A 24,191-nucleotide genomic window follows, 5' to 3' on the forward strand; every position below is an offset into this window, starting at 1 on the left:
TACATTAAATATAATCTTCAAGGGGTAAAGCCTTTGGTCAATTATTTTCAATATTCTCAACCTCTTTTAATGCAGACTCTTGATTTAAAAGTCTTTATTAACCTTGGGGTCTTAAATCAAGCAATCCAGAATTTGTTCAGTGAATTTGTCCAATTGTTCAGTGTAACAGGATTGTGAGAATGAAGTGAAAGAACTGCATAAATATAATGGAGAAAAGGAAAAAGGAACAGACACAGTTATCTTAGCAGTTCACAGACACCACACTAACACAAAGCTAAAATATTTTTTTAAGTAATTTGATTAAATGTCAAAATATACAACTGACAGCCAAAAGCTCTTTTCATCCATCAACCCCTTGGAACCCCTTGTATTCACTTGCACAGTTATGGTCAATTCTAGTAAGCTCAGAAAGTTCCTTCTAACATGGATTACTTCACTCTCATCTGTAAGAAATATTTTGCCCAGCCACTTAGCTTTCTGCCATCCTTACCATAGTTCCTTTCAGTATCCTCAATATTGTTTAAAGGACGTATTACTAAAAAATTCCACCACCTCTGCTCTTATATATAACAAGTATTCAGAGAATGGTTGTTTTAACTATGTCATCCTGTAGCAAATTTTGACAGATAAAAAATTCAAAACTCTAATTCAGCACATTTTACACTTCTTGTAAGAGTTCTGCATGGTTCCTGTGTGAAAACAGTCTCAACTTCATACTGCTTCCCAAGCCAGAAGGTCACGTCCAGTACAGCTACAGAAGGCTACATCAATGCATTTTTGATAGAAATTAGTCAGGAATTCATCAGCACTTATTTTTTGGTTTATGACATACCTCTGTTTAATGCATTAGTTCCATTTTTATTTTCAACATGCATGCAATTACTCCTGCTTGGCTGCTAGGAGTCCATCCATAAGAGCACAAGGTAATATTTTGGTAATCTCTCCTTCAAAGCAAATACATTTTTCACATTTTTCACTTACTGTGCTGCCTTGTTATTGAGAAGACTGAAGGGGACACAGGATTTATGAGGTCTATTTGTCGCACACAGGCAAGGAAAATCTTAGTGTTTGTTTGTTTGTTTGTTCTTAATGTATGTCACTCATACCACCACTAGCTACCATTCATTATTTTGCAATCACCTTCAAATTTACTTGGTTAAACTGAATTTTAAGAAGAAAAATTTTAAAAATCTCATGCAAAGTGAGCCATTCCAGTTATGCTTTGCAATCCTTCAAAACAACAAACCAGAAACAAACTACTGGACAAATAATGAAGAAACCATCATATAAATAATAAATAAACCAGACCTTGGGATGAAGCTTTTAGAGAATATTTGACAGCAGTTTGTTAATCAATAACAAAAATTTCTAACCAAAGCTATTTTACTTACAAATAAAAATTATCACCTTATCATATTAATTGAGAAATAAGTATTCTCCACATTTCTGCAGTTTCCCAAGTGAACAGTTTTCAAGCAAATCTTAACAAATGTGATGCAACATGCCAATTATGTTAAACGTTAAGCCCAATCAGAAATAAAATAAACCCTATAAGCACCTATGTATAAATCCCATCAGAAAACAACTCATCACAACATCCAAGTTCTAGCTAACATCAACCAGTATCACCATGCTGCTTCAATAAAAGATAATCCAACATTACATCATAATAGTTTTAGGTTAGCTAGCATCTAACCCACAGGGATGGTTAAAATAGCTTAATTTAGTATAACAAGTTCAACTCAAAAAGCCCAGCTTCTAGGATAACTGAGTTAATTTTGTTCTTTACATGAAACATGCTTATCTGAAGGCATTCCTCATATTTTCTGTGGAAACAACACAAGATAATTGGAAAAGTATCTGCAATGCCTCTGTCATGATCATATGTAACAATTCTTAAGAGAACCATAGGCTGATTTGGCACTGTAATTCAGGAAAGAAAACATTCACTTACCGCAGTGCGACTGGAAAACCTGTGGCTTGACTACCTGATTGCAGATATTGCACACTACAAGATAGAAATCATCATGAGCTGGATAATGGCCAAATAAGTGCATATCTGTGGGAAAGTTAAAAATATATACAAGAATTAGAAATTATGCTTTAAGTAAATGTTAAGAAAAAAAAAATTAAATACCGTAGGGCCCTATTGTTATATTAACTTATAGAAAGCAAATTTATACACTGCTCCGTAACAGTTTATTACTGTGTTGAAGAGATTTTTTCCCTCTTCAGGGTTTCAAGGTCCTATACTACAGCTGTGGTCACATTCCCTGAGTCTGAGTCAGAAGGCAGGCAGCAGTGCTCACTGCCAAGAAGAGCACTAAACATTTCTGTGCTGGTCAGCTGTAGAAACAGCAGAAGAGTATGCCTTTTCAGATCTCTTCAAAAAGATTCTTTCAGAAAACACAGTGCATGAATTATATGCTCCGTGTTACAATATTCCAAGCTCAATTACAGATTGCTGCAGAAAGTCCCCTGCTTAAAAGCTTGTTATAGCAGCCAAGGACAGGGATGCTACAAGAGCTTCACACAGTCAGGAATGCCATCCTTGTTCTGAACCAGATGTAATGACATGAAATTCCTTGTTCTCTGAAAATCTCCCTCCTTGTTCAATGCTCTCCTGTTTGAAAAAACTGGGAAGAGACAACGATGGTTAATGAGGTATTTCCCAGTGACAGCACAAGGAATTGCATGGAATCTGATGATGGGACAGTCACACGATGATGGGCACTTGTCCTTCTCAGCTGAAACACAGAAGGCAACACACACATTCTTAAGCCATTACAAGCAGAGAGAAAATGGGCTTAAATTACTACTAAAGGCCTCAGAGCTCTAACAGCAGTGAGTTAACACACTTCACTCTGCATTGCTATAACTTGAGAACAAGCACGTGTGCTCAGCCACTAAATTTCAGCTTTAAAGGAAGTAACTTCAGCTATATTTGGTCCCACGACTGCGCCATCGGAGCCAACGCTGCCAAGAAAGGCATTACTGCATTAGGAACTGTGTCTCATTTGAGCCACACAGGCCAGTAACACCTTTACTTGCTGTCATTTAGTTAAATACGTCACATCTTTAAGTAAAGACATCACAAAATGGCATTCCAGTGTTATTCAGCAGCATCCCAAATCCATTACAAAACCTGCAAAAATGCCTTCTGACTCAGACTGAAGCAACAGCCTGGCACCTCTTAGGCAGGCACTTCTTCAACTGGAAGAAAAACACAAAGATCCTCAGTGATAATAAACATGCACAACAGGAGCAGTGATTGATAACCATTACTTCTCCAGGAGGTTTTTGATGTGTCACTTTTATTTAATGATAGCTTTTTCTTTCAAAAAGTGACTAAGCAAGTGCATTATTTCATTAGTTCTTACCAAAAGCAAACATTCTGTCCTTAGCAATATGTTTTAAGTGATCTGGGCTGGCCTGCACTGCTGTGCAAGTCGCTTATGATGTTAGCAGAAACTTCAGGCTGTGAGAACTCCCCAGGAGCAGGGCAGCCCCTCCTGCTATCCAGGCAGCCCCACAGGCAGCTCCAAGCAGGCTTCCTTAGGCACACACCAGTACTACCAACTCACGGATATTGCCCTTTACCCCTGAAAATCAAGCCCTGTTTCTGTTACTGCTCTTACCAGGCTGTCACCTGGCTGAATGACTCACTGTCACCTTGCAGCACTAGGCCTGGACCACCTGAAGCTTTCAATGCACCACAAGCAGGTGACTACAAATAACACATTTGAGGTAAATTTGAAGGAGTGCAGTAATTAAGTATAACTACTTTGATCTGTTTGCTTTATTCAATTCTTTACATGTGATAAGTTAGTGATCTTAAAGATCACTTTACATAGGCAGTTCTTACATAGTTAAAACCTCATTTCCAATCAGAACATACAGATAACAACTAACAGATTTAAAAACACCAATGAAAACAGTATTTCTTCAAGGTATAATTTGATACAGACTCCCAGCTCAAACCCAACCATTTCATTATGTTTATAGAATATTTCTTTCTTCTTCTTGCTTGAATAGTGCAATGACAGTCTTGCTATGAAAAGACACAGAACTTGCCTTTTGCAAATACAAAAGATACTTAAAAGTTGCAACCTTTTCAATGTTAAATTCTTCAAGTTGCACTTAGCTTGCACCTTTCTGTATACAAGGTTTCATTATACCTAGCTCCAAAGCATAGAGACTGACTGCAGGGAATAACTTACAGAGACACGTACAGTATTAATATAGCGGAAATCTATCCAAGGACACAGAATAAGAAATCAGGTTAGTTCAAAGGATCACTAAATTGTCTGCTTTTTCTCACCAGACATGGTCAAGTAGACAGAAGGGTAAGTTCTAGTACCTGCAAGCTCTCTGCAAACAGCAAACACTCAGGTTCTTGTGATACTGAGGTGGCAGAAGCTGAGGTGCAAAGATACTACACAGACATGCAAGAGGGTGTACCAAAACAGCTGTGAGGGATACAGCATCAGAGTACTGCACAGATGCAGTGTAAGTGACATCCTGAAAGGCAGCACCTTGGAAGTTTTTTTTGAGTTTGCAGATTCATAGCAATAGTCTGGTGGAAGTGCAAACCTCCACTGTAAGTATCAGCCTTCTGTTACCAAGTTGATTATTAGTTACCTGTCAAAAGCCACTTAAACTAATTGAAGGACTGAAGAACTACAAGTCGAAAATCAAAAGCAGGAATCAGACTACACAAATAAATTGCTGTTCTTTAATCATGGTACCTAAAAAACTTTTATAAACAATGTCATTCAGATTGGATTCCTTAAAAACTCATTATTCAGGAATTTATAAGAGCAAAAATTAATCAAGTCTAATCTGGTTCAACTAACCTTAGTAGTTCCATTGATGTTAACACCGGCAGAAATCAATCTTCCTGATTAGACTCATGATTTGTAAGCACACACACATTATATAAAAATTATTTTTTAATTAAAAGCTGTACCAAGCATTAGTATTGTCTCGCCAGAAATTCAAATCAGAGATTTACTTTATTAGGCATGACAGTATTACAAATGCAATCTGTATCGCAGAGAATTTAGAACCAAGAAACAAGGACAGTACAAACTGAAAAAGGAAGCAGGCAATATAAGTATATATATATATATATATATATATATATATATACGTACACATACACACACACACATTCTTATACGTTTTCTTGTTTTTAATAAGAACAGTTAGTTGTTGATATGTCCTACCCAAAGCAACCAGAACAAAAGCGTTTGTTTGGACATTACTGTTCCTAGATCTGATTACAGCCATTTGACAATCTAGATCTTTTTATCTGCAGCAAAAAAAACAGTGTCTCCAAACAAAGACTTATCTTCTAGAGGCAACCACTGCACCTCTCTGGCTGTTAGCTGGAAGCACTGGCAATAAGCTCCCCAGGAAAGGTTAGCTTCAGAAAAGAAAACAGCTCTTTCCAAAGTTAGCTCAGGAAGGACCTCTTCAAGAAAAAGGAAAGAATATAGAAGACAATAGAAAACTTGTAAATAAGATATGCAACTATCAAGTAATCACAGAATGGCTTTGGTTTGAAGGGAACTTAAAGATCATCTCATTCTCAAGTAATACTAAACTCTGAAAGAACAGGGAGGGACCAAAGAGAGAAGGACTGTGATCAGCATTTATCTTCTACCACTACCGGGGTCCTCTAAAGGGCAAAGAGAGACTGAAGCTGGCATCACTCAACCCACATTGGCACAGTGATCTCTATCATAGCCTGTGACCCTCTTGTTTGCTAACTGCTAATACAGATAACTACAAGTTCAAGGCAGAAGAGCTGCACACCACTTCCATAAAGTAAATGCTCATGGGCCCTATCGTATTCTTTCATTTATCTGAAGATGCTTTCAGCAGACTGAAAGCAGATTTTGATGGCAAGAAAGGACAGGCAACTAATTTTATAGCCCTGCCAGACTTTGTGGAAGTGCACTCTTAAGTGCCCTTCTCCTTGCTGCATCAAATCGTTGGACCCCCATAATGAAATCTTTTGGCCTGCCATGTCTGTTAATACCAAGCATGGACAAAAGTCTTGCTTGCAAGTGAGCTACCTGACTAACAGGATGTGGAGCATCCATATCATGTGTAAAATATGCAAGGTACGTGGAATCACAGACAGTGAATGCTGACTTTAAGAAACCTGGCATTCTCAGATTAAAATCTTAAACCTACTATTACTGTGTAGATGCTTTGCTGTAGTGCTTGGGAAACAAATACATTCTGCTTGTAGCTTTCATATTACTAGCATTTGCAATTATAAAGACAGTTGTAGCCACATGACACAGTTTTGTAAGACTTGGTAAAATGTGCATTAAAAAGCACAAAGGCCACAGAAAGGAAAGAAAATACTGCTACAAGCTGTAGCAGGAACACAAAAATGCAGGTGTCAGATACAACTTTTAACTTCTACACAAAATAATTATTTTTAGCAACAATCAAAGCCAGATGAGTTATATGAAGTTCCGTCTCTGTTATTATATAATTCATAACCATTTACATCCAGCCATATCGTAAAAGACAAGCTAGAAATAATCTAAAACATTCTTCTCCCGTTGAATTAAGTTTATTGTGAACAGCAAGACCTCACAATAATGTGTGGGAAATTAAACTTTTAATGATGCTCTTTTGCTACAAATTGTACACACTTTAAACATCCTCTTATATATCAGTTGCTTTGCTAAGTAATCACACAAGGCCTACTTAAAAAATATTAGTGATGCATATGTGGAAGAAGGGTGGGAAAGAGGAGAGAAGGAACACTGCAAAGTGGTTTAAAACTAACAAAAGAACAGCTTTTAAAAAAAAAGCAATGAAAAGAAAATCCAAACCCATGCAGAGATACAGACTTTCAAAAGTCTGCGTCTATAAATTTGCTCAATATTTCCCTCTTGCTCTAGAGCTGAAAAATCTCTGCAGCATTCAGAAATGGAGGGGAACAAAAAAATCTTACAGTGCATTACATTACTTTTACATTTGAGATTACTTAAGCTAAGTAATTTGAATGGTGAAAAGAAACTTAAAACTGAAACAATACAAAGTAGTCCTTTGGGTATCATTGAAACAGCAGGTACACGTGCTTGCATAGACAGGGTAGTCTCATCTTAGCAATAAATATAACATTCCTTGCATCAGCCTTCATTCTCCCCCCACATACGATTTTCTTTTTGTTTCCCCTTTCAATGAAAAAAAAAAATAAAAATAAAAATAAAAATAAAAAAAAAAAAAAAAAAGGCAAATTGCTTCAATAATTAGCTGTCCAGTGTCAATTGCATTCTACTCCTGGAAGTGCTGGAGTCACAGTTGCAATTAATCATGGAATAATCTAAGGTGAAAGAGACCTCTGGATGTCATTTAGTCCAAGCCTGTGCTCAGTTCATGGCTAACTTCAGGGTCAGAACCACAAAGTAACGAACAAGCTTTCTTTTCTGATTAAAGAAAGGCACACATAGCTGAAGTAACCATGAAATTGAGGAAAACGTAAAATTAAATATTCAGGACACAACTAACATAGCACCAAATGCAACTGTCCTAAGTTCTGGCCAAGCCGTTTTGGGTGTTAATACAGGGAACTGTACTCTTAAAACCCAACTGATTGATAGGAAGAAAACAGAAATATTGGACTTTTCAACAACAGCAATAATAAATTGAAACAAAACACTGATCAAGATGAGAAAAATGAAGGGGCACCCTCCCCCCTGGCAGATAGAACTGACGAGTCAGTGCAGTAACAAGTATCAGTGGTAACACCTTCAAGCCAGAGCAGTACCTTTGGATGGTATGTTGCATCCCAGCTTAGAGCAATCATGAGGATGTCAGCAATCCTAAAGGACACTGGGAATTTTCCATTAATTACATTAATGCAGGACATACCACTCACAATGACAGTGTAGGATTTTGCACTACACAGTATTTGCACTACACAGACAGTTTGAGACTCTACTGAAGTTGAAAGTGGTGACTTCTATTCCCAAAGACTCCTAACAAATGAGAGAAAATGTTCAAAATTGTTTCAGAACAACAATCTGTTGAAAAGATTGTAAAGTAAGCTTTGCTGACGTTACTATTTTGCATGACACAGTATGCAACAACAACAACAACAAAATAAATGGGGGGGGAGGGAAGGAAGGAAAAAAAGAGGCTTTTCTTCTAGAATTGAGTTTTATAAAACTTATGCAGGCTATTCACAATTTCAGCCTACAATAAGTTGGCAGCACAGGATCAGATTTGCCAAGGCTATCACAAAAATAATGCATCACAAGAATACTGGACAATATAAAACTCACATGTTAAAAAACGTGCTGCACACCTGCAGCACCACGACATCTCAGCTTTCCACATCTTAAGATAACGCAGATGATGAGACAGCAGCTAATAAAAGTTCTTTCTCCTTGAAAACCCCACTTCTGAAAACTTGTTCCTATGGAAGTTCTTACCTCCTGGAGCAGGCAGAAAACAGCTCTTCTGCTCCCAGAGTCTTTATTTCACTCTCTACAATGCAGATAAAGTGCTGCTCCTGACACAGGACAAACCAGTAAAGCACCCAGCTACTCCTTTGTGTTTGAAAAGGCATTTGATTTCTTCTCTAACAATCTTCTTTCTGTAACACTGTACGACACTTAGAATAAATGTTATTTTGCAATTTTCTGTTTCAATTGTAAATCAGGCAGCAGTGACATACGAATTTACGCTGATCAAAGTTAGGCACTGGTATGGTCTTTTTCCCCTTCATCCTTCATCCTCCTGCCCCTGCCTTCTGCCACCAGCATTCAGTAGCACATCATCTGCTTTACATAGTTCTTTATACACTTCTAACACTAAAATGATCTTTCAAACCAAGTTCCCACTTCACTACTTCACTCTTCAGTGATGTAGCGTCAGGTAACCAAACAGGTTAACTTTTACCTTCTCTGTTCCTGAACACCCTGGCCTTCCTGCCTGTCCTTCAATGACAAATGGTGTTGGCAATGATACTAAGAAACCAGAGCATGTTGAGAGAGGGTCCCATGTCACTAAGGTTCACTTGGTTGGTCACATGAATTCCTGTTAAAGCTTTACTGTTAATTTTTTAGATGAGATTTTATACCATAGGGTAAACACAAACATTCAAGCTGCTAAAATACAGTTAAAGTCTACAGATAAAGTCATATATACAGTATATATATGCATTTAGCCACTGCAGCTCAGGCCTGGAGTGGATTGATGTCCCAGGAGGGTGCAGTGAGAGCTGAGATAGAAGTTGCCCTGCACTGCCTGTTCTCTTCTAAATCTGCAGGGAAAAACTGGGAGAGCAAGACATGGGTAGAATGCAATGGCAAAAGAGTTCAGCAGGGTGACAGGCAATTAAACCTCTGCTAAGGAATCAGGAATACTGCTGAGAGATGAACCGAACAGTTAAAGCTTATGAATTTTATCAATTTCAATTACACAATGCTTAGTTTTAACTAACGCTTAGCTTTAACTATATCTTTAAGTAAGAACATGCAGCAACCTTAGCAACTCTCATAACATCAAAATATTGCCCACAAAACTGTAACTGCTATTAAAATTTTTTACTTAATGCAGGGAAATTATCTCATGAACCATGTATCTCGATTGTGAGATGTCTTCCATCTAACATATAACAACACATTTCAGTAACTAGAACAGGTACTTACAAGATCTACTACTATAAAATTGCATTAAGTGAAAACTCAAAAGTGAATGAGTTAAGAAAACCTGTTGCTGTGCAGTAAGGTAGATGCCAGTTCAGCGTATTAACGTCCAAAGACAAAAACAAAAAACAAAAAAAAAACAACAACCAACAAACAAAAAAACCCAACAAAACAAACAAGCACCAAAACTTTTGCCCATCAGTTAGAAAACTAACCTCAAAAATTAAGGTAAGCAAAACATAGGGAAGAAACAGACTTTTGTATGCTTAAAAGAAAGCTAGAAGAGTCTTGTAAACATAGACAGTACTTCAATTACACAGGTGAACAGTTAGATTTGGCTTCTGGGCCATATGGAGATGAGGTATGTCCAAAAATGTTTCTGTTTTCCCTACCAGATACAATTAGTCTTTTTAAAGATATCACCTCCAGCTACAAACTTTGTCTTACTTATGTCTGGAAATCACCAAGATAGTAACTGTATTATGAAATGAGAGTCAAAAGTAAATCATTGATGGTAAGAAACATTGAAAGATACCTTACTTGTAAAGACCCCGACTACACAATCCGTATCTAGAAGCAGAGATGACATCCCAAGTGTAGAACATACGTGTAGAACACCCAGACACCTGCACATGGAGAATAAGGCATGGAAGCCCTGCTCTGACCTTGCAGAAGGAGTGAATTTCTTTTACGAGCTTAAGTATATTACTATTAAAAATACTAGAGACTGAGTGTGTTCACACTTAGCTGTGCACACACAGGGGAGAAAAAATGCAGTCACTGCATTAGACCAGGTTTATTCAGTTCTGAAAACCGTAAGAAGAGAAATAGCTTGGAATCATCTTCATTTCCCTCATAACTCCAGGTCAATGTCATACAACCTAACTGGAGATTCTCCATGAATCATTATGCGGCAACAGAACAATTCTTTCTTCTTGAACACCTATCAACAGAGGGCTTGCTGCAAATGAGACCTGTCAGCACCAACAGTATCCTTCATGGATGATGGGACTACATTTCATTTAAGACTGATGTATAGCTCTCCACAGTTAGATGCCTGACCTTTAGCAACAGCTGCAGGGTTTCACCACATACATGCTTACTCAGACATCTGCAGCAGGTGGACTCTGCCAGCTTCTCTGCTGGGACAGCACACCTTGGCATCCAGAGGACAGGAAGAGATCTCAGGACGCCTGTTGGCTACAGTAATTGACAAAATTACAAGGTTTTGATGTATTGCCAGAAGCTTTCTGATGAACCAGTAACTCTGAAAAGGAACCAACCTAAACACAACGGTACTGCAGAATTAGCAGAGTACTGCAGAAGAGCAGAGATATTTAAGAGCCCATTGAAATGTATGATCTCTTTTCAACGCTTTCCTTGGAACTTCAAATATTCCTAAGCTACAGAAGTACTGAAGCTATGAAGAAGGTGCCCAGGACTTCTCAGCTTTTCCTTTTACAACAGCTGATGACTGCCACAGGGCAACAGCCTGGTCTCACTGCCCTTCACTGAGCAGCCCTTGTTCGGTGGGCCGGAGACATTAACAGATTTCAGAAAAGTGTATCAGACTTCTGCAAGTCAGGAGAGTCTTCACATGCTACATATGTTAGTCTGTCCATAGGCAAAGGTGAAAACAGTATCAGTGACAATTGGGGATTTTATTTATTTATTTATTTATTTTCTAGGAAAGATGAGCCACTCAAATACTCCTATCATAGAGCTAACTCCTTCTGGTAGCTTTGCACTAGAAGTTTGGCTAAGAATGCTACTGGAGAAGGAGACTTCTTCCCTTGCATCAGTGATGCAGACTGTTTTCTTTGTTTCTCTATAGCCATATCAGCATCCATCAAAACACAGGTGATTTCCATGACTGCCAAGATGGGCACCAAGCCAGCCAGCAAGGCAAATGGTGTTTAGGGAGTAGAATAAAGGCTCTCCAGTTCCTAGCAAGTGAAACCTCAAGAATTTGAAATATGTTCTTACAGAACTTTCCTGTCCCTTTCTTTACAAGGCTGACTTCCTTACTGAGCTTCTTGGCGAGCACTTGATTTGATCCCTCTTGGAGATAGACTAATATGATAACAGCAGTTGAAACAAGAGATAAAGAAGAAAGGTTTGAGGTTGTTCATGCTTTCCTTGAGTTAAGCTGTAACAGATAGGATATTCACAAAGGACAGTCTTGATGCTATGACATGAAAATGGAAGGAAGAGCTGCAACTGTTACCATTCCCTCCTGACTTTGTACAATTAAAAATACTCATCTCCCATATGACTGGTATACGCTGCTGCAGCAGAACCAACAGCAACACCAATTCTAAGAACGTTCCATCTGTAAAAGTAATTTCCTCCCCACAGAACACCAGTTAAGACTTAAAAGAAAACAGAAATTCATACACTTTTAATTCTGGAAAAAAATCAGGTCCTTCTCTACTCCAAAGCAAATCTCACAGATAACTTCTGATGTTCAAATTTAAGCAATAATTGCTAACCAATCACCACAAGAGCATAACAAGCTTTTATGGGGTTATTAGAACAGCTGAGAAACAGCCAGAGCAACCAGAGAATTGTATTCTTAGTTCAGTGTGAATGTCGTTTCTGATTATGGCTAGCCAAAAAGGTGAGAAGTCAGCATCAACTACTGTCAGTTTGTGTTCTTTTTTACAGCACAATAATCCTAAGAGTTCACTATAATCAATAAATATTTACTAATGGTGTAGGTAAGCTATTACTTTAATTAGAATCAGCAGGATTTCTCCACATACCTAGTGCAAAGATCCAAAGTTTCCTGTTGTGCGAGTCAAAGTACTTGAAATGAAAATAAAATAATAACCTCTTCTCTCTCCAAATTACACAACCAGTGTACCACACATCATCTTTATGGTAGGTCATGGTGAGTCACTGAGAGTTTTTTTCATTATTTTTCTCATTTGTTAAAACAATGGCTTTAATGATTTTACATTAAATGATAAATTAGGTGGCCTGGAAAAAAAAAAAAAAAGTGGCAAGAATGTAACTTCTCTGACATTGTGCTTAAAACTTAACTTGTGCTTTTTTCATTTTTAAGGAAATGCTGAATACATTCGCTAGTCCTTAACATAGATGAGGAGAAAAAATAAAGAAGTTTTAAATGCAATTAATTTGTCATAACTTTTTTTAGTAGAACCATCATTTGGACAGACTACAACAAAATCCTACAAAGAGTGCAGATTTTCTTCTTTCACTTCCTTGAGAATACACACCAACAACATTCACTCCAGCCAATCATTCAAGAGAAAATCCCCTGACTCAAAATACTTCCCTCCTATTTCTTCTGTGCAGACTGCCATGAAACAGACCTTAATCCTACAACTGGCATTTTCTTCATAAACACTCAGCAAGACAGAACTGATACCCTGTCTCTCGTCTGGGAAGCTGCATTTTCTTCTGCAGAAGATCAACTCTGGTTGAAGGCAGTACAACTGGCTGAAAGAGAGCTTAGTTCCTGGCTCCAGAACAACATTCTTGTATGACCTTGATTAGATTTTTCTGTGCCTCAGTATCCCATCTCTAAAATCAGGATAATATGCTCTTTGTCTGCCACTCCTGTTTAGATTGCAGCCTGTGTTCTCTTACTATTCGTCCACACACTGCAGCCACAGCAGAGCCCTTCATTTTGGCTTGGACTTCTCTATTCCTACAGAACAGGCGATGAATAAGATAACTCTCACTACGTTTTAGAAATAGTGTGTGACAATTGCAGTGCTATCATAAAGCCTTAAAGAAGTCTTAATGATCTTTATAGGAGCATTTGTAGATCCAGTTGGCATGTACAATTACAGCAAATATTCTTCTTTGTTGACATTACCAAAGAAAACTATTCATTCTTCACAGAAATCCCACTTTTTTGAGTAAGAGCCTACAGTAAAGGTTAAAAAGAAAGTTCTATAAATAGGTATTTTTCATGACTTTCACTCTAAACAAACTTCAATAATAGTAATAATAGACTGTACCATCAGGACTACTGACTATACACTCCTAATTTTTCTAGCATGGAAAACAATGAGTAAAAACAAAAAATTTAGAAAAACGGAATCCCTAATCTCACTTATGTCATTTAGAAAATGTGAAGCACCTCACTATTTGTCCTCATATGGGACGAGTGAATCCATATGCCGTTCCCATCAATTCATCAATTGTTGTTATAGAAGTCTTGTTGTTGTTCCTCTTTTTTTTTTTTTCTTTGTTACTGCTGTTGAAGTATCATTTATCACTGAGGAAAATCTGTGTTTCTTTATACTTCACATCTAGTTCCTCAGCTCTCAGAGCATTCTACATATTTTTCCAATCAAGTTATCATTTCCTAATGACAAACAAGGAAACATCCTGTTGCTTCAGTACACCTGAGAAAAAGATGTGATGTCCAGCAAAAGGACAAGTCTGGCATATACCATCTCTCACTACTAGGTTGCTACCTTAAAGTAAATGACTAGTAATTACTATGACCACCAAATATTTGGTGTCTACTGTGTAAATTTAATTTCTTACAAACAAGTTTTACCAACAAACATAAGGAATGAATTAAAAAAAAAAAAAAAGGTACTTCCTATGTAGCCACGTATACCAATGTAAAATTCTTCCAATAATTGCCTCTTGCCAAGTTCACCACCAAAGGTACTTCTGCTTTGTCACTCTAATTTTCCTTTCAATAACAACAACAAAGGGCAAAGAGCATCTTTCAAAATAAGAACTCTCCTCTTACTGAAGATGCAAGGTGCCTGCTCATTCCTAAATGACAGCTGGATATTATATGAAAATGTATTGTTCTGCTATTTCCAAAGTACACTAATTCTTATGCCAATTCTTTTTGTTGCCCTTCTGCCACTAACTGCCCTGTGTTTTTTGTCTTGCCTCCTACATCTTTAACAGTGCTTCAGAAACATTGTCTTATATATACCAACCCTCTCCTAGAAGTTACTTTCAGGTAGACTTTCAACAAGATCCCATTATGTATATCTCCTCTCTTTCCTACAATGATGTATTTTACATTATATTTCCAGAAGACCCTGAAAATGTAAGTGGACTGAAAACATCCAGCCACCTAATTTTGTTCATATGTTATTCAACAATTTGCAATAAGCAGTGAAAGCAAAGGTCCTCTTCTTACAATACTCTGTACACGTACAAATTCCTATGCCCAGAGAAAGGTACTACTAAACATCAACCTCAGTATTTGCTTTCAGAATGCTATGTGAATGGTTCCAAATGTTTCCATAGACTACTGTACAAAATACAGCATGTGTGCATTAATTCTGCAATCATTCCTGCAGAACTCTAAAAGATACCTGCTAGCAGCCAAAGTTGGAGCCATCCCTCCTCTTCTTTATCCTTCATACAGCTATAAATGACATAGAACTTAGCTCTCTTTCTTGCTGATGTGCAGACTGAGTTACCACAGCATTCAGGTGGGCTCTTACTGCAGTGAGAGGATTTTATGCCAAAGAATATGTGAGAGAAAGGTCATAAATGGATAACAGGATGTGGAAATGTGAAAGAGAATGTTTTCAACTGAAGTTTGCACTCACAAAAACTCTACCCCAAGGCCACTTTGACAAAACAGTTGATAGTATTTCTAGCGGAGTAAAGAGCAGCCTTTAGTTCCACTAACATGCAACTCCAGAAAATACCTCTTGTCTTAAGAGTTCTGCTCTCAAGAGAATAATTATCCTTGCAAGTACGATCAGTCAAATGTTTTAGTCTGAAAAAAGCACACGCACATCATTAGCTCTTACAGTTATATGTACACAACAAATATCTCCAGAAAAAGAATATACTACTGCTGGTACAAGATGCTAAATACAGACAAACTAGTCTGGCAATGCAACATACTGTGCTGGTACAGTGATCTCTTCCCCATTCTCAAAGAAAGATGAGGAGATACACGCACTTTTACTAGATTAACTGGGTCCATGCTCAAAGCCTATTCTTACCTCTGAGATACCCAACCCTTGCAGAGAGTATGCCCATGCACAGCACAAGGGTCAGTACATCTCCACACGGTATTACAACACCCATCAGATCTTTAGTACGAACATCCTAAAACAGACATACGCATTAATTTCAGAGGTGTTCCCTCCTTCCTTCAGGGGCATTTCCAACAAAGATACAGTTTGTTACACGTACAGTATCAACCAAAGCCTCAAAATAAAACTGTAGTTAAAGCAAGCATCCTATAAAAGATCAAACCAAGTGCCGAGACACTCAAAAGAATCACTGTCTAGATGAGAGAAAAATGAATCTTTTCTGTTGTTGCTTCATCAGGAAGAAAAGACCTTAAGATTGTTTAAGAGCTTTCACCATCTAAAGAATGAATAGAAGAAACTAAAAGTGTTACCCCCTCTGAAATTTTAAGATAGTTCTGTTCTGAAGGCCTTAAAAAAATTCAAAAAGCAAACCTGAAGAAACCTGCACATTTAGTAGTACTGAAACAGCAAAATAAAGAAATGAAACAACTGTGAAATGTGTTATTTGTATATATCAAAAAGATCCTCACCACTTGTTACATTGCTCAGTAATACCCATAATATAAATCATCAGTTTAATATTGCCTTTCAAATGCTTGCCCATCCATATGACAAAAACTATTAATGGGTCTCTTTCCTTTCAATGAAGGAATGCAGCTTATTAGTTCAATTTCATTGTAGTTCCGTTTCAAATTCTGCCACCTATTGAATATTGCAAAAATCATATTCTGATGTGCATATATGTAACTCTCAGAATGCCATTTAACACACAAAATTATGCAATAATTTCATTTTCACATTCTCAAACAGAGGCTTAAACTTAAATCTTTGGAGAGCTTACTTCCTGAACAGGAAGAAAAAAAAGGGGGGCTGTTAGGGAATTAACACCTCAAAATAAGGCAGGATAACTGCTTTTCTTACTTTTACCTTAAATATTTAATGTACTACAAGGAACTTGTACCACAAGGAACTTTGAAGCTCACTTTTTTTCAAAACATTGCTTAATTTTCTACTATTTGGCAGCAGCAATAATTCCTAGTACTTCAAGCTGTAATACAAATACCATGAGGCAGCATTTCTGCAGGTTGAGAAGCTTTTCTGTTTAAAAGACCACTGCACGTGATCAAGAATCAGCATGCCAGTTCAGATTTTGAGCTGTGCCACACCGACCTACAAAAAAACGCTGTTCTGCAGCCATTTCACCATTGAGACACTGAGTGTGCCTCTCAAGGCAGCTTCATCATGAATTTCCTCACAGTGGGTACATGACAGCAGCTGCACTGCTATTGACATCTGAACAAGGTCACCATATAAGGATGTGGGGTACTGATGGATGGCGGAGTTGGACATGAGCCAGCAATGTGCCCTTACACACAAAAGCCAACTGTATCCTGGGCTGCATCAAAAGCAGCATGGCCAGCAGGGTGAGGGAGGTGATCCTGCCCCTCTGCTCCGCGCTGGTGAGCCCTCACCTGGAGCACTGCGCCCAGATGGGGAATCTTCAGTACAGGAGAGACACAGACCTGATGGAGTGCATCCAGAAAAGGGCCACAAAAATGATCCAAGGCATGGAACACCTCCCCTGCAAGTACAGGCTGAGAGCTGGGGCTGTTCAGCCTGGAGAAGGGAAGGGTCCAGGGAGCAGATGAATGTGATATTCTCACATTGCAGAAAAAAAAAAAAAAAAAAAAAAGAACAAATATAAGGAAAGAGTTTTTTCTTTTTTACAGTAAGGGTAGAATACCAGAACACTAGAACACTGTTCTAGAAGCACTAAACAGGCTGCCCAGAGAAGTGGTGGATGTCCGCTCCTGGAGACACTCAAGGTCAGGCTAGAGGCAGCTCTGAGCACCTGGTCAAGCTGTAGATATCTCTGTTTGTTACACAGGGGTTAGGCCAGATGACCTTTATACAGGTCCCTTTCAACTCTAACAGCTCCATGATTCCTAAAGGGCTCAGCCATTTTTACCAGGGTGCTAAGACCATTCCAGGAGAACGCACAAGAAACCAGTACAGAGCTGCTGAAAACAGGTCTGCTCAGTGATTGTCTCAGGTTCTCAGTGCAAACTTGTGAAAGATCAGCAACAATATTTGCTGACATGGCCTGGTCCCAGCAGCCCTACTTTCACCAGCACCAGTTTTCCATCATTCTCCTACCAGCTACCTGGAACGAATGGATCACTTAGCACTACTTATGCTGTGGTGTGTGGCCTGCCAGTTTCACCCAAAAGCAATCTTCCCACCAGCACTACAGGACTGGGTGTAGCAAAGAGGTTATATGTTTGCTTAATCCCGTATTATAGTGTCGTGCTAGCTCTGCAACAATATTAAAAAAAAAAATGTCATTTAAAATAGTCTATTTAAAGATCAATTCTTCATATGTCTAGGATCCACTTACCCAGTGTTTCTGCAAGTGTACTGTGCCTCCTGGTATTCCCCAATTTACTTAGTTCTAGTAATACTGGAACAAGATGTCTCCCAGATCCAGCCCATGACACAGCTTTTCACAGCCACTCTCAGATCTCTGGCTCTCACCTGATTTCAGCAGTGACAGCACCTTAGCTAAATGAGAGAAAAGAGGTAGCAAAGAAAGGTACGCCACCTTCTCTTGTGGAATTCAGATATATTCTACCATCGTAAAGCAAGAAATATCACCAAGGTCTACATGCAGAGATTGCATGAGACCTTTTCACCAACTCCGTTAAATAAAAACATCCTCCAAACTATTACAAGGAACAAACCTACCCCCTGTTTACTGTTAGCAGTATGATCCTTGCAGGACTGTTACAAATGCAATCCAGCAGGCAGGACAGCAGACAGGGTCAGAGCCAAACCCTGCATTCTTTTACTGGCCTACTGGGAAAACTGTTAGCCAAATTTCTCAAATTCTTAGTGTTGCTTTCTCCATACATCAGGAGGAATTATGAACATGGTAACTTCTAATTAAACACTTTCAAATTTATTGATGAAAAGCACCATGCACAAAAACAAGTATTATGTACACCTTAATATATGCGAACACCTCATCTACAAGTTTATGTGATAATTACAAAGGCATAAGTGGCAGCTAATTCCTACCATCACATTCTATCTAGGGGAAAAAAAAAAAACAAACAACACAACAACAAACACTGCTATCAGTACTTTTCCAAAAGAAAATTCAACAAAATTCAGCTTCTGAAACAAACAGCAAATAGCCTACCCATGGTGTCACAGCAGACACCTGCCTGCAGAGCGTGCACAACCTCCAAGTGGAACTACGTGGAAGCTCAGAAACAAACTCCACAGCTGCTTGTGTGAGTTGAGGCTGTTTCAGTGTGAAGGGGGCACACACAGCACCAGACCCGCAGAGCCACTTGTCTCAGGGATGTTGGCAGCAGCTGGATGAGATTGATCTGGTCCATGGATTTAATGAAGAGTAAACGAATGTAACCACAAATAGAATCACTGCCCTAACCAAAAGAGGCTGTGAAATTCTTTCTGTTAAGGAGGGTAAATGCTCAACCATAGAAATCACATTATACACTAACATCAGCACAGTACCAAGAAGACCATAGACACCTGTGGTGCTTATTTGGGTATCACACACCGTTTCCAAGCTACCAGCGCACACCTTCATTCTCGATCTCCCATCTGACAGACGTGAGTGTGCTGCTGAACTCTGCATCTGAACAGCTTGAGACATCGCTTTTACCATGGGAAAATACTTCTGTCACAGGCTGAAGAATCCTGAACCAGCTTCATACCTCAAAGTATATTTGTTAAGTTCCCAAGTTCAAGTGGAGTACATCATTTGGTACATAAACTGAGGCCAATGGCCACACGTTAAGTCTCGTTTCAATTGTAAGCATTAAAGAATCAAGAATTTGTACAGTTTATAAAACTGAACTCTTAATTTTGATTAAAACAACATGCTTCTGCAATGGAAAAAGCCACAGAGAGCTGTAAAATCCACTGTGGAAGCAAATACTCTTCATAAGTTACCAGGATGCATAATTATTGTATGACTGTACAAGAGAGTCAAGGCAGTCTGGATGCTGCAACTATCAATTTATTTGCTGATTGAATGTATTTATTTAGTGTTTTGACTAATAGCCTTATCTCTCACTTCCTACATTTGCAGTACTCGTTAGAAGAATACTTGGAATATCACTTCAACCATTAAAAAGTATTGCAATGCTACTTGCATGTTCTCAACATAGTTTTTACCTTACCTCAGTTTTTCATTAGTGAATAACAAAAGATTCGTTTCTCCTGACTACATCACCCTAAGCTCTTAATGAACACAAATAACAATTTGCTTCCACTTAAATGACAGAGGAACTGAATTGTGATTAGCAGTTTCCATTTCATGTACCACCTGAATTTTATGGTCAGCACTATCAAAGGCATCAGCAATTAAATTCAACTACAATACACTCACAATTTCAAAGGAAAACATGGGGATAACTAAGATCTACTCTCATATTCAAAATCTTAGTCTGTAATGAGATGATCTAGCTCCAACTAAGAGCTATATTTTACAGTGAGGAGAATGCTGCAGCTATACACCACCTCCAGCTCAGCAGCTGAACACTTGGCCCATATTACAGACAAAATTAATTGACTGTGATTCAGTATCAGTGGCACAGCTGGCAGAAAGTAACTGATGTCACCTCCCTCTTGTCAAAGAAAAAAAAAGAAAATATATATATATGAAAATAAATAATAGCTTAAAAAAAAAATCCCTCAATCATGCCCAGTTAATTATCAAACGTGTCCCAATTATTACTGAAATAACATAATCATAGCTAGCTTAGAATCACTGTTTACATTCCAAGGTAATTCATAAGCACTTTACAACTGCATGTTTCAATAACCTTACAAGGACTTTTATTCCTCTGTGGAAACAGACTATTACAAAATGTCAAACTTGTTGCAAAACCATTGATGAAACTGCAAATAAAAATGATCTCTGCTAAAATTCCACCGAAAAGATGTTTCACAAAAAAATAATAAAAGCATTCCTCCCAAATAACACTTCTTTGCAAAAAGTATTTTTAATATATATAGTATTTTTAAATATCTATATTTATATATAATTTAAAAAATATATAAGTATTATATAGTATGCTTATAAACTTATATAGTATATAAAATATATGACTATTCATTCCAGTCCAATCATCAGCTGTTATTTCTCTCACTGGAATCACACTTCGCTTTATTAAAGTTACAGAACAAAATGCACAAAGACCTAAACTTCTATTTTTAATGACTGGTTTACTGTATCATCATCATCATGATATCCCTCCATGAGGACAATATCTCCTTAGTGACACGCATCCATCTGTCTGCACACCTCTCAAATACAACCAGAAGACTTACAGACTTTAAAACTTCCGAACATAAATGAGAAAGAAACTTTATCATTTCCAAAGCAATCATAATTTTCAACTTAAAAGTTTCTGGATGTGTGAGGTGACCAATGTCATTTGCTGTGGAAGCTATCCAGCTGTTAATGAAACTTTGCCCTCTACTCTGTCCCGCAGAGCGCTGAGCACACATTCCAAGGGAACTGGAAGCCATCAGTAGCTCAGACACCATCCCAACTCAGGACACTGAGTAAACAGATGCTTAATCATTTACCACACTTCTTGATTCAGTCAAGCATATTCTGGCAATTCGCAGGCTCCTGTACTATTGCCATTAGGTTGTAGCTGAAGCACTTACATGTAAACCAAATTAGGCAAGAGGGCAAACAACTGGCCAGGACACATTCCCAGCAACTTCAGAAGATCTGCTCCCAGAACTCCACCACAGTGCCAAATCACCCCATCTCCTGTTCCCTACCCTTCTTCTCCAGGTAATTCTCTCTCACCTCCAGCCACCATCCCCTTACATCTGCCCAAAACCTCTGACAGAAGCAGTGCTGTGTCAAAACTCAAAACCAAACAAAAGTAGGTATCATCTCCATCAGCACAGTCCTTGTTGCAGCAAGCCTCCCTGAATTAACCAGCCCCACAGCAGTGCTCCAAGTAAGGTTGTTCTCGTAAGAAGAAAATACCGAGCTGGTACAACCATGAAATGAAGGAAATCCACCTTCAAGCTGCTGAGCATCATCAGTGACAACAAACTGCTGCTCTGCCTGCTGCTTGGAGGAAATTGAGGAAAGAAGCCACAAATTTAAACCATCTCGGGCTTCAACACAGAGGTTAAACATCAACGATACAGCACAGTCCATATATGTTCTTGTATAAATAACACAATACAAAGGAAGGTTTGCCAGTGTTTGCCTGGGTTATGCCAGATACCCTGTTTGACTGCACGTACACTCTTCCATAACGTATCTTTGTAAAACATACAGAAATTTCTGTCTCTGTAAACAAAGGAAGAATTAAAACACAACCTGCCAGCAGCAGACAGTGTCACACTGTGCCAGGTCTCAGCCTCCAAGTTCCTATATCCAAAACTGACCCTCGGTTACCTTGCTCTCTGTGACAGTACCAGCAGCTGTGCAAAGTGAGGCAAAGTGGGAAGTAGCCTCCATTCAGACACAACTAGCTACACTGCATCAACTGCAAGATGCAACTCCTTTAGGAACTCTGTTGAAATGTGCTACATGCTGCAATTAGGAACAATCTTTTTGCTCACTCCAATCTCATGCATTCTCCAAGTGGAAGCACATTCAAAGCACTCCAGCAACAGCACTGGAGATTTCTCTTACATGTTTGGAGCAAGTCATTTGGCCTCTCTGTTTCTGTTTCTCCATCTGTGAAGTGTCACAGAAAGCTTGAGAGGCTTAATTTATTAACAGCCTGCCAAGTGCCTTAGACAAGTGTGCCTTAAAGTTGTGTTCCTTGGGTAAACCGCTAGCCAAACCAAAATGAAAATAATATCCTTACAGGAATGCTACGCAATCTGAATGCACAAGCATCACATTTATCTAATTTGCCTTCACAGAAGGCCTCCAGACTCTAGGTGTTTTATTAGAATGAGATCTGATGTCCCGGACCCCTTTTTCTCTATTTACTACTACAGTCGTGGAGGAAGTGATAAGCAGAGAAAAGCAAAACAGTAATGCCAAATGAAAGTGACACATGCCCAGCCAGATACCCCCAAGCCGCAGGGGAAAGACCTCGACACATGGAGGCCCATCAGCAATCTCTAATTGACAGCAGATGTCAATCACAGATCAGCTGATCAGGGCAGAAAATAGTCTGACAAGGGCAAGCTGCTCCCCACACCTGCAAAAGACCATGTATTGGATATTGGTAGTGAGCACTACTTAAGCATAGGCTTCCTTGAAAGCAGTATTCACGTGTGAATTTTATATCTAAACAAACCCAATGTTTGATCATGTGCTTTTTTATGAACACTGCATTGCTGCAGGACAACTGAGAGAATTCTTACAAAGCGACCTAAAACACTGATGATGGGCAAGGGTCAAAAATACCACTAGACCATACAGATACATATTGACCAGCCCACTTAACACCAGGTACACCTAAAAGTACGTAGTATATACTTAAAGCTACCTGCTATTAAAAATACAGCTGAAAGAAAATAAGAAGCCCAATAGAGAGACTTCTACATAACAGTAAATCAATGTTTTGTAGTTTTTCAAATTATTAATACATGAATAGCATAAATATGTATATATATATATATATATATATATATCAGAAATCAGAATCAAATGCTAGAAATACTACAGCGAGCAGGGAGGTGACAGTCCCCCTGAGCTCAGCACTGGTGAGGCTGCACCTCGAGTGCTACGTTCAGTTTTGTGTCCCTCACTACAAGAAAGACATGGAGGCCCTGCAGTGTGTCCAGAGAAGGGCAACGGAGCTGTGAGGGGTGTGGAGCACAGGTGTGATGGGGAGCGGATGGGAGCTGGGATGGGTCAGTCTGGAGAAGAGGAAGCTCAGGGGAGGCCTTATTGCTCTCTGCAACTGCCTGACAGGACGTTGTGGTGAGGTGGGGGTCATAGTCTGCTCCCAGGTAACAGTGATAGGACAAGAGGTATAATGGCCTTAAGTTACGCCAGGTGAGGTTCAGGTTGGATGTTAGGAATAATTTCTTCTCATAAAGAGTGGTGAGGCACTGGTACAGGCTGCCCAGGGAGGTGGTGCAGTCACTGCCCCTGGAGGTGTCCAAGAAACATGGAAATGTGGCACTGAGGGACGCGGGTAAGTGGGCATGGTGGGGATGGGTTAGCAGTTAGTCCAGGTGGTCTTAGTGGTCTTTTCCAACCTTAATGATTCTATAAATATTTTCCAATATAGCACAAATGAAAAGCAGCTTTCATTTTGGCAAAAGACCCCTAGAACACACTCTAGAAGTGTGCACAAGGAAATACGACTGATGCTTGAAAAGAGTGGCACTTTGAGTCAACAGATACTTTAAGGAAAAATCTCAAAATCCAAAACCTGATAACAGAGAATTTTCTAAACATATGTATGTATACACAAGCACTTTCAGGATATCTGTTGTAATTCACCTGCAGAATTTCAGCATATAAAGA

At 38.7% G+C, this 24,191-nt stretch overlaps 1 protein-coding gene across 2 annotated transcripts in view; it reads right to left on the reverse strand.

The window, feature by feature from the left end:
* Positions 1–24,191, reverse strand: part of ATXN7L1 (ataxin 7 like 1) — a 109,951-nt gene that overhangs the window by 67,596 nt on the left and 18,164 nt on the right. For both annotated transcript variants that reach the window (XM_042872465.1, XM_042872468.1), the window contains exon 2: positions 1,955–2,059. In XM_042872465.1, coding sequence (XP_042728399.1) covers positions 1,955–2,059 — 105 coding nt within the window. The remainder of the gene's footprint in view (positions 1–1,954; positions 2,060–24,191) is intronic.

Source organism: Lagopus leucura, unplaced genomic scaffold (assembly GCF_019238085.1).
Source record: "Lagopus leucura isolate 7727_CA_CO unplaced genomic scaffold, USGS_WTPT01 Super-Scaffold_100008, whole genome shotgun sequence".
Lineage (NCBI taxonomy): Eukaryota > Metazoa > Chordata > Aves > Galliformes > Phasianidae > Lagopus > Lagopus leucura.